Consider the following 17,588-nt stretch of genomic DNA (forward strand, 5'->3'; position numbering starts at 1 on the left):
CCCAGTCATTCCAAACCCTAAAGGGAATAAGCTCTAATCTTTGGAAGGAGCGTTTTAAGCAAAAACACAGTGGTTCAACCCAACCATTGGTTGCACAGTGTTAAAGACACGAGTGGCCGGCCGAAGACAAACAGACGATTCAATCTTTACTTTTTTTAGTTTCTTTCCCCAGACGTCCAGCACGTGTTGCTGCCTTTGGATGTGCAGCTGAAATTGAAAATGGGATTATCCCTTTGCCAATGGAATTACAGAAATTAGGACCCCGTAGACCTCTAACCTTAAAGGTGTACATCAGAATAAACACAAGAAATCTATAATCATATCAAATACTACAGCTCTTTGCAAACACGAGCGTGCAATGCTCTTGCTATAATTAGTATAATGCAAAAAGTTAGTACACTGCATGTAAGCCCCTTAAAAGCACCAAGATCTTGCGATTAACAAACATCCCCCATGAAAAAACGTACAAACGCAAAAATGGAGATGAGTCCAATTATTGAATAGTGTTCGTGATATCTCACCTATCACACCTAAAAAGAATTGAAAATGAAAAATTTCCGAACTACTATGTTCAGAGGGCATGAGAAAGATTATATGCATATAATATGTTTATATCAGCAGTAGATAACTCGTGTGTATAATATAGTCAGCGTCTGCTGTCCCATTTCCGCTCGGGGTTTTCTAATTTGTCAAGGTCGTCCAAAAATAAAGCACTATGCAGCTTTCTCAGGTGATTTCCTTGGAGTAGAAAATGTCAGCATGTTATTGTGATCTAATTTTCATCGTTTCACTGTTGTCATAAAAAAAAACTTAAATTATTTTACAATGTTTCTCCGTCAAAATATAAAAAATCTAGGGCATGCATGGATTATGTTTCATCAAATCTAGCCAACAAGACACTGAAACGTAAATGCAGGTTAAAGTTGCTGACAGTGAACGGACTTAGTGACATATTCTTCCAGATCCTTCTGTGCAATTCGTTATCAAATATTCATATTAATACCCCAATGTGGCCCCCTTCCCGCCTACTTCTCGCTCTCTTCACATTAGTCAGCCGATCAATGATCTGGAAACACAGGGGCAAATGTGGACGTCATTATATTACATGAGTAAGCTGTCGAGTTGCTTTTGCTAGTGTGTGTGTGTGTGTGTGTGTGTGTGTGTATGTGTGAGAGTGTGTGAGGGTGTGTGTGTGCGTGTGTGTGTATGTGCGTGCGTGTATTTGTGTGCGTGTGTTATATAAAGATGAAGTTTTCTTGGATTCCGTGTCTCGTTATTATACATAGAATTTTTAATACTTGGCGATATGTGGTGATTGAGAGCTGAATTTTAAAGGCATTTATTTACCCTTTGCACATGAAACAAAAACCCAGCTTTAGTGCTTCAAAATAGTTCTAAAATGTGAGTTAGAGATAGAAACAACCAATGTAAAAATTTGAACCAGTATAATCGATATTAAGTATTGTTAGATATACAAAATGCGAACAATAGTTATAATAAAAATGTTTCCATACACCGTATACAGTTATGGTTTATTAAGAAAAATATTGATATCTTCTTATATTGTAGGCTTTATTGCGAAAATTTTATATGATAGGATGTTTGTGGTACAACTGACCTATGCATATGGATCAAACATCAGACATGATATCTTGAACATTCTTTAAATCACTGCTCCCAAAGGTAAACAGTATATATACCTTTAAACCAGAGTTTTACAAAAATGTGAGTCAGGTATCTTGTTGTGGTCTGGTGTCATTCGCAGATTATTACAAAAGATGGTTCTAGGCTATACACAGCTTCCCGTATAGTCGGATGAGTGGGATACTCCATTGGATTCAATCTCGCCTAATCTCTCTACTTTTCTCTTGTGCCCGAGACAGGCGAGCCTGATCCCTTTGTTCTTCGTCCCCTTCCGCGACACCATGCTGTGAAAATTTGAATAATATCATCCCTCACAACCCAAAATGACCTGCCAAATGTGAACTTTTGGGGGCATTTCATGTGCAAATGAGGTATCGCTCACAGCTGAATTTTAATGATGCGAGCTAGGTTTTCGAACACGAATTTTGGTGGGGAAAAAAATCACGAGCTAGCGCGTTTTTCCCCTGAGGAGGCACGCTTTCGCTCTAACTAAAGGACTTTTAGTGCTGAGGTCAGAGAACACCGCTTGGGAAGGCGACGGTATCACAGTTACCTCAAAGTGGTCGGGATTGCATTTCACACCGCAGTCTGTGCATTGTACCCGTTGACAATAGACAGACAGAGGCGCTTTTATCATCTCGCCGCTTTTTCCACCCCTCCCTCTCTTTTTTATTGCGATTTCTTGTGCCTCCTCATACCTTTTCTTCGATAAAATAGTAGGTTAGAACTGCTTAGCGTTGACACGTTTAGATCTTTTAAAAAATCACGTCAACGGGTAAATAATACCTGTTTGGCATTTCGATCTGAAAATAGCATAAGTCCATATTTCACATTACAGTTGATGGTCTTGCATCTAATTATATCAACATTTGAAGATGACATTTGGGCATCCTTGCCTTCCAGTATACCCATATTTATGAATTTTGTCAAGAATAGTCTTCAGCAAATATGCCCTGCCCACATCATCATTGTTTGTAGGTAAAAATGTTCATAATCAACTATTTGGAACAAAATCTGATTCGTCTCCTTCTATAGATATACGCACTGTCGTATAATCACCCACTGCACTAGGGCCGATAGCAATGCATAATAGTTCCACATCAGGGGTAGATAGTGTTAAACAATGGCAGAAATTTGACATGCTGTTTAAAAAGAATCTTTGAATCAACGCGCCGCTGTCAAGGCTGTTTTACGACTGTTGTTGTTCTTTTTTTTTGGGGGGGGAAGTGTTTTTTTGTTGATTGTCTGTTGGTTTTTAATGATGTGGTATCTTGGGATCAATAGTGTGATGTCGAGGATGTCAATAGTGGAGCTAGAAAATTTATGCACCATCATCCAGCTTCGATCGCCTCTTGCATGCGGCATCGATGCTGCATTCTCTGCTTGTCTTTAGCGAGGGGAGGGGGGGGGGGCATGCAACTCATCTGATTCCGTCATCGATCGCACCTTCCGATTTCTCCTTAAAGTAATCCCGAGCCGTCTTTCCTCCGTCTTGGTCGAGAGATTTTTTTTTGGCCACGAGGAGTCGACCTTGAGAATTAATATCATTACACCGGTGAGGCTTCGACATGTTCAAATAATGAAAGCCAAAGCTATCAGGGGTGGGTCGCTATTTTTTTTTTTTAGATAGACCCTATGCTGAACACCTGCTGTCGATTTTAGAACTGCTGGCGTGAATTGGTAATGTGCTTCTCTGATAAGTAGAATGGTGTAAACCTGGCCGTGCTTTTTTTTTATTTCATTCTATCATAAAGCCACTACTCACCATTTGCAGATGAAAAAAAAAGTGTGTGTCAAAATAGTTGTAAAATGTGATAGGAAATACCAATGTAAAAATGTTATTCAGTATAATCAGTGCTGAATATTGTTAAATAAGCACAATATCAACAATAGTTTTATTCAAATAAAGTCTAGAATAAACCGTCTAGAGTCATTTATTGAGAAAATTAGTGATATCTCCTTATATTTATGGCTTTACTGCGAAATTTTTGTGTGGTAGGATGTTTTGTGATACAACTGAACTATACATTTGTATCAAAATAATGTGAGAACTCGAACATTTTTGTAATCACTACTCCCAATTATTGTAAACGGTGCTTTTGAAATTGTGCTCTTTTATTCCTGAGAATGAGTCCACATTTGTATTACCATAGCAACTGTTATGTTATTATGTTCATTGCGTCTTGATGCGCCATGCCTTTCTGTCACTGGCCTTTTGATTATTTAGAAATAATATACAGTGCTTGTGAAGTGCATGGAAAGAAATAAGAATTACTAATCATTCAAGTTTCCACGCACGTTAGCGACAAGCAATATCCATCCGCGCATGTATACAGGTACACACGAGTATAATAGGGATAGCAAGAGTATGGCGGTGACACGTCTGGGAAATATCACAACTATGGACTGTACTATCTACGGTAGACATGGCGGATTCAGCTTTCCAGTTGACTTATTACCTGCAACTGGACCATCAAATCTTTCTCTTTGCTCATGTTACTCTCCTTCAGAGCATAAGTGTTGTAATGAATTGGCACGCAGGTGAATGGGATTAACTCTGCACATGCGAGCAACCTCGTGTCTTTTTTTTTTTTGGGGGGGGGGGGGGGGGCACTCCCTGAAAATTAGCCTCTGACTTTCCCGGGGGTTATTTTGTCACTTTGTCCCGAACAATTCATGATTCATCACTGTGATACCGCGTGCATTCACGGCTCACGTGGCAGCAATTTCCTTCCGGGTCAGTGAATCAAACGGTCGATCAATTACAGGTATGCCTCCTCCATTCGTATACGCCGTGGCCGAGCGAACATAAAATAGCTGCCGAGAAATACGTATGTGCCTCGCCCGTATAGACGTATTATACTCTACGGCCCGCTTCACTCTAATACTAGCCAGTGCTGCTGTGTGAAGTGGCGTCATGACTAACACTATGGTGGCTTTAAAGGAGCGATATCGTCGGAGTAACAATGGCTATATCTAATCATTAACTACGGAACATACGCACACAAACACAGTACACGCGAAAAAAAAAAAAACAAGCCAAATAATTTGTGTGATGATTTAATTCGAAGTTTGTGCAGCATCGTTATTTTAGATGACGAAATACTCAACGTGAAAACAAATTGTTCAACACAAGATTTTCCTTTTTTTTTCAATTTCCCTTATCCACTGTGAGAAGCATCCGTGTATTGTTGTTGCTTTTATGAGACCTTATATATGAACCCAAGTTTGCTTCTCCAAGCTTTGAAAGCGATATAATTATTCAGGAGTATACTGACCCATCTATGGAACAAGGGTGCCATGTCTTGCAAGGCGACCAATGCGAAGCCCACCTGCCTGTTTGTTTTCTATGTTTCTTCTTTCATAAACTTATTCTATTGGACTCGTTAGCTTAATTTTGTTGCAAAGCTATCATAGATTATTAGAGGATTACTGCACGGGCATGACTTGAGATACCATACCAAGCTGGTGGCCAGAGTAGTACAGATTTCATTGTCGTTATTAAACGAGAAGACCCTCTTATTGTGAGGTTTTCCCAAAATGTAAACGTATCGTTCTACTCGAGGCTAAAAGCCAGATGGACGAAATCCGTGGCGCCTGTAAAAACACCACGATGTGTTTTCAGCTAACAGAGGGAGCAATGTGACAGTGTATGACACCGGCGTCCTCTTCACACGTGCCATGTGATAGCCTTACCCATTAAAAATGGTAATTATGACACATATACCTCATAACAACGGCAAACAAAGGGAGTTATATTTCGTTAAAAGCACATCAGAAATAGTTTTCATCTGAACATTAATACGAAGCGTTACTGAGACCAAGTGCCGCCGACTATTATTTCATTTTTCTGATGGCTTCACAGTATATTTCCCAAGTGGGGGAAACATTTATTACCAGGTAAAACCAATGCTTTTCAACAATGGGGACCAGACAAAGGAAATTAATCGTTTATCGCTGGCACGCTGTCAAATTAGTTTTCTATGTCACGTGACTAGAATTGACGTCACTGCAGTACAATGCTGATACAAAATCCCCGGCGATTACAAAAATGTACATTAATTTCATGCAATACGCATATCTTTTCTTTTGACACTTTTGTTGTGCTAGTACACGTTCCCTTCACAGATTCTTTATTCTTTAAAATCTTCCCAGTAGATTCAGCTATTTCTATTTATCCGGCACATATCATGCAATTTGCATGCAAAATTACACACTCTGGTAAAACACTGAATAATGGCGATCGCCCATGTATCTTGGATTATTTCGTATCCATCATTATCTGCGTATAGCCACTGCTGAAATTACACTCAGTGCATTTCTTCGTCCTCGCTCCTGATACGAGAGATAAGCATATCTTATGCTCTTATGTCGCCACGGAATCTCCGAGGAGGGTGAGATGGGGAAATTGTGAGATTGATGGGGAAGGAAGAAGGAGAAAGGAGGAGGATAGAGTGAAGAACGGAAGAAAAGGGGATAGAGGGGGGATAGAAAGAAGGGAAGAATGATAATCAAGACAACAAGTAGGAAGTAGATTCCGAAGAAGATACACTAGGTGTAGAAAGAAGAAAGGAAGAGAAGAACATAAAATATAATAGTATCTGATTGAGAGGGAGAGAAAAATGAGGAATGCGATGAGAAAGGATGAAGATAGCAAATAAAAAACAAACAAACAGATGAAGCTGGAAGACAGGAGAATCAGCAAGGAAGGGAGCGAGAAAAGAAAGGATTCATGTGAGAAGGAAATGAAGATATCATAAATGAAGAAAGGAGAAGCGTGGAAGCAATATGGGGGAAGAGAAGACATTCAGAATGAAAAAAAAATGAAGAAGGAAGAGGGAGGCGGCCTTTTGGCGTCTTTCATCTGTCAGGGACAGTATTCAATTTTTAGTGGGATTACACTGCTCGCTGAGCTCATGAAAATTTGCTTCAAAAATTGTAGTCTTGAACAAGGAATTGCCCTACGGCAGTCACTTGAACATGATTAAATGCAAGACCGACTGGAGACTGCGCCCAGAATACGAAATCTCTACTCGGCTCCAAACTGAAACAGTCACCATACAGTCACGTGTTATAGATAAATCAGATTCTATTTGTATGTCATGAATTGCGCTCGCCAGAAACTTTTTCGAGAGAAAATAAGAATACAATATTCATAATGTTGTGGCAACTGCGTGCGACTGTTTTGGCACATCCTATGAAACCAACGCTTATTCAAACAGTCAAACCATCTCGTTCCTCAGTGCAGGAGTCTGTTTCGCGCAGGTATCACTTTATGCTGTGTAACGACGTGATGTTGTGCGAGTTCGTGCTTATTCCAACACACACACCCACACACACACACACACACACACACCAAAAAAAAAAACACAAAAAAAAAACGTGCATACAATCTAATGCTCCACCTGTAAGGTATACCTCACACATTGATGAATATATAGTTATGCATACATTTTGTGTGTATGTATGTGTGTGTGTGCGTGTGTGTTTTTCACAATTTGTTCAACCTGTAACGCCAATATTGAAATGTTTTCTCACGAGGCTCAACGTGCTCAATGTATTATGTTATTGTTTTGTTTCTTTACAATCTACAGTACATGTGTAAGTATCACAATTATAATAAACATGTGAATTTTGAACACCGAAATCATATATTATTTCATTTTCCTTTCTTTCTTCTCCGATTGATCGCAGTGAACTGTTGTGACTACGCACTGTGTCGATGTCTGCGGCGCGTCCCCTATGCCACCATCTTCGCCCTGCTCGTCCTCGCCGGCGGGCTCGCCCTCATGACGTACGAGATCCTGTCCATCGACGACACCGTGGAGCAAATGTTCCGAGGGACGCACCTCGATCCGACAGAGACAAAACAAAGCAGCAAGTTCTACCAAGGGTGAGAAAATAAAACAGAACAAAACAAAACAAGCAAGCAAACAAACAAACAAACACAGAGTTTTGTCTACTTTCTAAATGAAGCGTTAGTTTGTAAACAGTGCAGTTTTAAGAAGGCTGTGAATTAGCTACCTATGTTGAATTCCTGGCTAAAGGCCATTTAGACAGACGCAAATCAAAGATCTGTCTACTCTCTAGTTCGAAAATTAGTGAATGTAGACCGTGAGGTAACAGTTAAAATTAAAATAATCACCAATTTTCTTCCAAGGGTAAGGCAGTGGCAGACATATTCTGTCTACTCCATTCGGGATGCCAAGTGAACAAGGAGTGGAGAGGGGAAAACAGAAATAAATTGATGTGACAAAGTAGCGAGTTTTACAAAGGATAAGACAAAAGCAAACATTCGACCACCTTCAGAGGTTAGAGGTAGCAGGTCAGAGGTTATTTATAGTTGACAAAGAAGAAGATGAAGAAAAAGATGAAGATGATGATGATGATGATGATGAAATAGAAGAATAAGAAAAAAGGAGAAGAAGAGCATTCGTCAGGTGTTTTTTTTTTCAAAAGTGAAAGGGAGCAAATCCTTTAAGATGAAACGAAATAACTTGTTTGTCAAGAGTGATGAAATAAAATGATCTTAAATCGTTTTCAGTAGAGGGAATAATATTCTTAAAACAGGCACAGTAAAGCAGACAGCTATATAAAGGAAAAGTCATTGAAAGTTTATTGAAGGGTAAGACCAAGACATTGGTAAATTTACTGACTTCATTCTGAAGTTATATTTTCATAAAAATGAGAGGGTGCTGTACACATTCTAGTGTATAATCACGCCCTTTTATTTTCTGTGAAGATGGCACACGATGTAAAAAAATAACTACAAAAACAACATGCACAGACGCCACCGATATACACGCACCACTTATTCAACATTTAGAATCCTTATCACAAGGTAATGAATATTAAAGAAATACTGTAGAATAAATGAGTGAGCTCTTTACACAGTTCATCTTTAATTTATGCACAAGATGATCTAGATTCTGCATGTCCATTGTCATTATCATGATGGCGGATAGAAAATGGAAAGCATTCCATTCGTCTGCATTGGTGTCATTGAAGCTAATCAGTCTATACGAGCACGCTAAACAGAAATAGCATGGCAAGTTACCATACAAAATGCTATTTGTAGTATATTTGTCACATTCAGTATGCGGATGTATCAATTTCAAAAGCACGCCACATAGCTATATCACAAATTACAAGGCCGAAGTGAGTCTCCAACCCTCTCGGCAGAGGTCTTTGGACAGAAGAACCGCTAAACTATACTTCGTGCCTAACTTCGTATGACTTCCTTGCCGACAGCCTCAATTTATCTTAAGCCCCCCTCGATTCCTAACTCGGGGCACTCCATCATCCGAGGGCCATCTCGTGTCTACCAGTGCAAACATTCTCCCGGGCCGGACCAAACGAGACTTGGGTTTTGGCCGCGCTGGACGGACCGAACGAGATAGTTTTGTCGTATACCAATGTCTCGGCCTAATCAAGTCTAAACAATGCAACTCCGAAATGAATTGATACCTCATTCGTCACTGTAATTGCATTTGCAGGCCGTGATGTCACTCGGTGTCCAAACATCTTTCGATGCTGAACAGTCAACAACATTTACTGTTGTGCTGTAGAGAGAGCTTTCATGTAGTCCTGCCAACTCTGGGGAAACTCTTCTTCTTATGACTGTTTTGTATAGAAAGAAGTAAAAACAGTGGATCTACACCTCTTGCGTATGAGGTCATTCCACGAGTCATACGGGCCACGAGTTCGACATTGAAAAAAATGCCCATGAGTCATACAGCCCATGTGTACTACACTCGGAATATAAGGCTCATGAGTCCGACACTCGGCAAAAAGGTCCACGAGTTCGCTACTAGGCAAACAAGGCCCACGAGTTCGACACTAAGCAAAAAAGGTCCACGAGTTCGACACTTAAGGTAAAAGAGACCCACGAGTTCGACATTACATTACGGGGCTTAATGTGTCGTGTGTAATGACAGGAAAATCAGAAAAGTAGTTTGGGTAAGGTGAAAGCAGGGTCGTCCAAAATTATAATCTCTGATATGACACAAATCAAAAAACTAAATAGCAGCCAATAAAGTAGAACGCCAGCATTCGACAACACAAGATTCCAGATTGTCAGCACGCATGAAAAAAGGTTCAGTGTTGCGATACGCCTTCTTTTTTTTCTTTACTGTTTCTTTGTCGCTCTAGATGGGATGACACGCCTAATGCTGTGTATGGTGGTATCATTTATAGCTTCTTCCAAACGTTGGTTAGCAGCAGCCTTCGCGTAGATACTGCGCCGAGATATCACGGATGTTTGGGCCACCCCGCCCCTGTAAAGTGACTGAAGGGAGGTACTGAGGTAGAGTAGAGAGGGATCTCCCCCCCCCCCCCCCCACCCTTCTTCTTCTTTTCAAAGAGCCCGGAGCGGCGTGCAATCAAAATGTCAGCTGTAATCATAGTTGATCGAGAACTTGATAATCCCCACTCATGCTTCCAAGCCAGAGAGAAACCGAACACGGTCTGGAGTTTAGTTTGATGAGAGAGGAGAATATATGGCTATTAGCAGTAGTTGCCATAGGTAGAATATTTCAAGGGAAATGCATTGGTAGAACAGAGGGGCAGCAGCTAGAATATTCACGAGCAAAGCAACAATAGTCATGACTGATAACTTGTCAACGAGCAGCAACTCTGAATGGGTCATAGTAGAAGTAGTAGAAGTAGTACCAGTAGTAGTAGTAGTAGTCGCAGCAGTAGTAGCAGTAATGATAATAGTAGTAGTAGTCAGGTGTAATAGAAATAGTAGTAGTAATAGTAGTAGTAGTAGTAGTAGTAGTAGTAGTAGTAGTAGTAGTAGTAGTAGTAGTAATGTAGAAGTAGTAGTAGTATGGGAGTAGTAGTAGTAGTAGTAGTAGTAGCAGCAGCAGCAACAGCAGTAGTAGTAGAAGTTGAACTAGTAGAAGTAGTTGCTGATGTACCCCCCCCAAAGAAAAAAAAAGAAATAAAAATAAAAAATAAAAAAAAATATTGAACTCCATCAATCAAAGCACTATACTCAGTTTTATATAAAACGTAATCTGACGGCGGCTGGTATTACATGAAATTAGAAATCTTAATTTTTTCTCTGAAAGGGTCCACATTTGTGGAAGCCAAAACACACTGTGGTGAAACATGATGGAAAAGATAAGACCCATCAAATCCTAAGTCGTTGTGTTCTTGCTTTAGAGTGGCAATGTGCCTTAACTCTTATATGCGCATTGCGATCACAATGCCCACCTTTAAGCAGACGTTATGACACTATCTAAGCTGTACGACGTTGCTGATTGACACTCGCCCAGCTTGGGGTATTGGGGGTAAATCAGACAAGGAGATTAGCTTACAGGCCACATTATCGCAATGGTGATACGAAAAACACGCGGACAGTCCACTGGTCCATGTGTATACGGTACAGACTTGTCGTGTTCTTACGTGTAGGTGTATTGACATAACAGTCGTCTTCTTTGTGCCGCGGGCATTAGGCCTTTGTGTCTTTAGCACCTGAGCTCATTTTCTTCTTTTTTCTGAGGGCGGTTTGCAATTTTGCATGTTATAGTATTAACAGTTACATTAGCAACAAGTGAAGCTCGCGCTACTGATTAGTTGTTGTCAAGCTGTTACCATGGAAACTGAATATCAATGCATTTGGGGTTTCCATTGTCGTAAGCTGCTAGAACAGGAAGTATACAGCTTTAAGCATCTTGACATTATAAAGTGGCTTGCATGCTCTCTGAGTTCAGTGTGTGTAGATGATTTAGGTGCACGTCGAAGGTAGAAATTGATTCTTTTTAAGGGATTCTTTTCTTTGCAATTGTGTCCATATCACACTCAGACACGAAGCAGTAAGCGCAGAAGAATATGCTTCAGATTCCCCTTTTCTTCCCTGTCTTTAAGGTTTCTGTATATACAAGCTGACAACGCAACCAATCAAAATGCAATGATTTTTTTTTTCCCAGAAAACGCTAGTAGAGATTTTTTGTTTAGTCACTCAGGAGGCAAGAAACTGGAGCAGACGACCAAATCGTTGCCCAAAATCCCTGGAAAAAAAAACCGTACGAAGAAGGAATCATGCATGACTGTACACATTGCCACAGCCGCTCAACGTCAATGTGTGTGATTATGCTTTAAGATATATCCCCTCCTCCTACCCCCTCCCCTCCATCCGCTTCGCGTCCCTCTCCCTTTCCCAATCCCTTCCCCTCATCTTCATTTCACTTCCCCCTCCCCATCCACCTTCCCCTTCCCTTCCCTTCCCCCTTTCCTTCTCCCTCATCCCACCCCATTCTTCCTCCCCTTCGACTCTGCCTCCTCCTCTCCCTACTGAGGTAGTATTTTTTCCCGCGATCAATAAGAGATAAAAGCCACTTTACGCGGGGAATAGTGAGTCACCCAAGCTATACGATTTTCCCCATTTTCCTGCTCATAACTTTGCTGCATTTCATCTGTCCGGTGTGTTAAGTTGGACTCCTAGGGTCGTATCTCCGAGGGGCCTTATTAGGGAGATCGTTGCAAAAAGCTCCAAGAGATGTTGCTTTTCATTTAGTTTTATTTCTTTCCCCCGAAGGGAAAACAATATGCCACGCGGAAAGCCTTCGTCATATCATTTCTTATTTCTTCACACGTCACGATTGATGTTAATGAAGCCTGAAAATGTCACTAATCGCTGAATGACAGACTTTTCGTCTCTCAGACACGGAACTCCAATATCAAGATCTTGCAAATCATATTATTCGATATAGAAAAGAGAGTGCGTTTGCGTCACATTTACAGCTTAGACCACATTTTCTTCCTTCGTGAAACTACGCTTACCTCTAACAGTAAGAATGTTATTTCAATAACTGAAACAAGTTAGACAATTTAGAATCGTCTTTTTTTTGGGGGGGGGGGATTATTTTTTCCCCATAACTAGACAGAGAATATCATCATAATCATGACATCTGAGATGATACAGACATTTTTCGCCGTCGTTATAATATCTCATTATGACGCAGGCCTATATTAGACTGTAATCTTTTTCCCTCTTGTTAAGAGAAAAAAAATGAAAGAGGAAAAAATGAAAGAAAAAATCTTCTTTGGATTAACTGCGTTAAAGGGAGAGCACAAGATATTACTGGTCCACCTAAATGTAATTGGAGACGAAAATCCCCAGAAAGACTTCTTCAACATCTACACCAGATAGCGAATTTTTGGTTGAATAGATCTGCGTCTAATTCAGGGACGGACAAAAATGTTTCGGGGACAACGACACCGGACACTTATACTTTTGGACTAAGATTCCTAGACAACGGTTTTTTTTTCTTTTTTCCATCCAGGAGAATATAATGAAGACAAACACATACAAGAGAAGAGTCCTTTTTGAGGGACAAAACATAAGGCTTATCCTTGGTCATTAAGAACAATTATTAGAGGGCATTCAACTTTGACCAGTGCATCAATTGAAATTGCACTTGGATTACCTTCCGGAAAGCTGTCCGGGGGTATAAGGGCCGGTGGTAACTACCCGGTAGTGAGTTTTTATTGATAGCAAGTCAGTAAAACGCGGCTGCGGGATTCTCTTCTTTGTTTCGACATACCAGGGAGGTTCTCTCTCCCACCTTCCTGGACGTACGTAACCTCTGAATAATGGATGGTTGGATAACACAAGTGTTTCGCACTTGCCTCGAGTCCGGGCCTCGAGTTTAATTTTGTTTTGTTCTTTCTTGTCCTCATAAAAAAAAAAAAAAAAAAAATCTAAATTGGGCAACAGGGACGAAGTAGAGGGAAGATCCATCTTTTGTTTTCATGCTTGTCGTGATTGCTTGTAGCTAAATGATATCGACAGCAGGATGTTTTGATTTGAGTACGAGACGTATATGAAAGATGTACTACATTCAGTCCCATGAGATGAAACAATGTTCCTTGAATGTCTTAATCACTTCCTCCGCTATTTTGGCAGAGAGTTCCCAGGGGGCGATTAAACCAATAAAACGTGGAAGCGAAAGTTGTGATGGAGGGGAACTTGTCCATTCCCTTTGTTCAGCACTCATTCAAAGCTCCGTGTTGTAACGTGTCACTGCTATGTACGAATGTCCTTCCTCATTCTCCCGCCGAAAAACGCGCGCGCGAATGCATGCACGTTGACATGACTCTATTATGCAAAGTGACAAAATCGCCCCCGGGCAACTCACTTCCGATTCGGCCACTACCGTCTGTTCCCAATCTTCTGCTCCCATTTCATTTCCCGCTTGCTATATTGTATGAAAGCGAGCCCGTCATATTGTTGTCGAGAGGTGCGAAAAGAAAGCAGGGAAAGAGTGTTGAAAGCTTGAAAACTCTCTGAGATGGACAAAACACTTTGGTGAAGTGGACTCGTGAAATCGCCGACGATTAACGGCGAAGGGTTCATTCATTATTCCGATTTCGTCACATTTAGTGATTCTTATATAGTCCTATGAAATTGGCAGAATTTGGGAAAGGGGAGGTCATTCAAGCGGAAAGAGAAGGTGTCCCAGAGAGGACATAATACAGCATAGATGACGCAAAGAAGAACGGAACAAAACAAAACAGACAATCGAACGGGGGAGGGGTATCCTGACTTGGTGACGCATATCTAGTTTTCTCCCCCCCCCCTCCTTTTTTTTTCTCTTTCTCCCTCCTCCCCCATTTACCCCTCCTTCCTGTTACGTGCATCTCCCTAACTATGATGGTTCCTACGTGATAAAGAATAGTACAATTTCTTATTGTTTTATTCATTCAAAAACACAAGAAATTAAGAACGAAGGACCACATAGTTTTATGTATGTATGTAGTCAATATCATTGGAGGGACTGCATTACTCCTTTCGCCGAATGATAGCGATTTACAGTAAAGATTAGTAGTTCATTTCTTGCCAGCACAGTACATTCAAGACACAGCACTCTGCACTCAGTTGATGAAGATTTACGAATGGGCATAATGTACTTGTGCTCTTTTAGAACCATGTCCTTTGAAAATGTCACGCATAACGCATTGAACTGCGATGCATCACCATTCATCACGCATGTGTCGCATTTCTGACTTGCGCAGGCAGTGCATAAAACAGGACGGACGACACGCCCTACAACAGTGATGAGAACACGAGACACATTATAAACGATTGTAATCGATACACTCGATCGGGTCTGCCCATTCAATGTCCTATGTAATCCAATTTGTGGGTCAGTCATTGTTGAATTTCCGTAACATCGATTTTTATCATTTTCTCTCTCTTTTTCTTTTTTTTTGGGGGGGGGGGGAGGGGGGTGGTTAACTGCAAAGAGTGAAAAAAAGCCTAATGAAGAACAGATGGTGTAATGGGGATTAGGTTGTGTTTAGTGAGCGTTGTGCTTTAGATATGATAGCTCGTGTCACCGTAGAACAAGAGTCGGAAGACAGAACCTCTCCTTTATGTCTGTGTAATAAATAAAACAATGAATATGCAATGATGGAGATTATGATCATGGTTATTCTAAACTATCAACACTACCATTACTAATAATGGTATCAGTTTCAATGTGAATAATATGAAATTTAAGCATTAGAGCGAGGACATTATTTGCATGGACAATAGTCATCTAGAGGTATTCATGACTATAGCTGAGTCAGCTCGAGATAAGCTCTCGAGGGAAAAGACATTGATCGGTTTCTAACATCCTCATGATCCACTTCACACTGATTGTGCAGTGACACGACAATCGCTGGATCTTACACTACTCAATACACGGAGTTAGCGCATGCCTTGAGATTTATCAATGAGGGCGCCCTGACTTAAAATATTATGGCTTTTTTTGTTGTATCTGTAGCTTTCCTTTTTCCACTGGAATGAATTTTTCTTCTTCAATACAACAGGCGTTTAAAGAAATACACTTCATTCATGTATCAGTAATTGCATTCAAAAGCAAACTTACTAATCTTATACGAGTGTTAGACGAACGAAATATTTGCACGACTTCAAGTTTAATGATGTCTACCTACAATGATCAAATATTTCCTCGAGTGTGTTTTGTGCTGATTGGCACAAAAGACCCCATTATGGCATTATACACACCTTTCAAAGTCCCTGGTACAAGAAGAATTGAATTAAATGGCAAGATTGTGTTGTTCGTCACATATTTCACTACTTATTTGTCGAAATCCATCGTGGTATCAAAGGCAACAAAATATAATCACCAAAGACATCACGTGGTCATACCATTGATTATTCCTTAACCCTTTCTGTGGTAGGGACTTTGGACAGTGTATACAACGCTATGCAGTACTGTGGCAACCGGTACTTCCAGCACCCAAAGGGTTAATTCCTACTCTGTAGCTTCCAACATGCTGTCTAATATGAGTAACAGCACCCTCCCAACAGTTATTGTTGGTTCTTGGTTGTTAGTATAGTTGTCGGTTGTTGGGTTTTCTTTTGGGCTTTGTTGTTGTTGCGTTTTCGGTCGTGGAGAAATTATTTGCGCAGCAGTTTGCAGGGCTGGGGGTTCTATCGATTCGATTATGCAAATTGGAAGTATCGTGAGCAGACGGCGGAAATGCTGAAAATTTGTGATTTAACATTCTTGCCACGTATGAAGGCTTGTTCATCCTGGGACTTTCCAGGGACCTGGAATCGTAAGAGCATGACAATATCACATCTGAAATGTTGATGAAATCTTGATCGGGTAACTCTGATGTGTGACAGGAATGGAAATGTTTCGGGTATACTCAAACTGCGGAATACTGATGCTCTAAGACTAGTGATAGAATTCATGATGCAGCGCTGTGTATTATACCATACCAAATCATTCGATATTGCTTTGCTTGGGAAAAAAATCTATTTCTCCATAAGATGTGAAAATATAGCATTTTTTTTCCTGTATACTTCCTAGGGCGTCTTTGTCATAGTCCTCACACGTATTCTGGACTTTATTGCTTAACATTCAATTCTTTGTGCTCCCTTGAAAACAGAGTGATACCAAATATTTTTAATCTTCCATAAAACTCAGTACTTCTTTCAGCTTCAGTCTTTTCTTGAGAGGACATCATTATACAGTTTACGTTTGTGTGAAGGAGAGAGAGAGAGTGAGGATGTGTGTATGTATGTTCCAACTTATCTATATTGTTTATTTGTATTCATGATATCAGTGTAGAGTATAGATCATCTTCATCGTCTGTGTTAACAAAAAAATATATGCATTTGCTACATCACTGTTTAGAAATATTAAGTAAATTCAAGTGAAAGTTTTTGACTCGATTTTTTGTCTTGTGTCCTATTGGTTTGCAGTACTGCCGTGTTGTTCTGGGTCCTGTTTGGTCTGGTGGCTCTCATCGGATGCTTCGGTCTGCTTCTCCTCATCATGGCCTGTATGACGGCGGGACCATCGAAGAAGAACGCCTGCGGCAGGCGGGCCATGAAGTGTGTCGGACGCATCTCCACCTCCGTGGTAAGTGGGCAGCAGATTGTGATTGTTACGTCAGTCCGTGAACATGTGTCACCTATGGTGTGTCTATTCCCCTCACACACACACACGCGAACACACACATACACACACATACAGACACACACACATACACACATATGTATACACACATACATTTTTTTCACTCTCTCTGTCACCCTACCACCCTCTCACACTCTTTCTCCCTTCACCCCTTTAAATTCTCTCTTATTCCCTCTTGTCTGATTTGTCTAGCACTTATCTTTTACTCTTCCGCATCATTTTCTTTGGTCTTACGTTGATGTTTTTAGTCTTTCTTTACTAAAACATAGCGCTCCCATTTTGATTTTTTTTACATTTATCTACAGACGTTTCGACTGTTTGATGGTTTTTGATTGGCGACCAATCTTTCATACACGGTGTCTATCAGTTCATGATATACACTGTATCTTTTTGTCTACTAGAATCTAACAAATTCAATACGTTTAGCTGTTTTTTCTGCACAGCATATACACAAGCAGAAGAAGAAGAAGAAGCAGAAGAAGAAGAAGAGGCGGA

The 17,588-nt window shown here is 40.5% G+C and overlaps 1 protein-coding gene across 1 annotated transcript in view; it reads left to right on the forward strand.

Moving 5' to 3' along the window:
* The window catches only part of LOC139731480 (neuronal membrane glycoprotein M6-a-like), a 129,254-nt gene that overhangs the window by 78,063 nt on the left and 33,603 nt on the right, over window positions 1–17,588 (forward strand). Inside the window, exons 2-3 of the mRNA XM_071642364.1 lie at window positions 7,339–7,537; window positions 16,877–17,036. Of these exons, the coding sequence (XP_071498465.1) occupies window positions 7,339–7,537; window positions 16,877–17,036 (359 nt within the window). The remainder of the gene's footprint in view (window positions 1–7,338; window positions 7,538–16,876; window positions 17,037–17,588) is intronic.

This window comes from Diadema antillarum, unplaced genomic scaffold (genome assembly GCF_040938485.1).
Source record: "Diadema antillarum isolate AM-2024a unplaced genomic scaffold, OU_Dant_1.0 seq00000375_RagTag, whole genome shotgun sequence".
NCBI classification, from domain to species: domain Eukaryota; kingdom Metazoa; phylum Echinodermata; class Echinoidea; order Diadematoida; family Diadematidae; genus Diadema; species Diadema antillarum.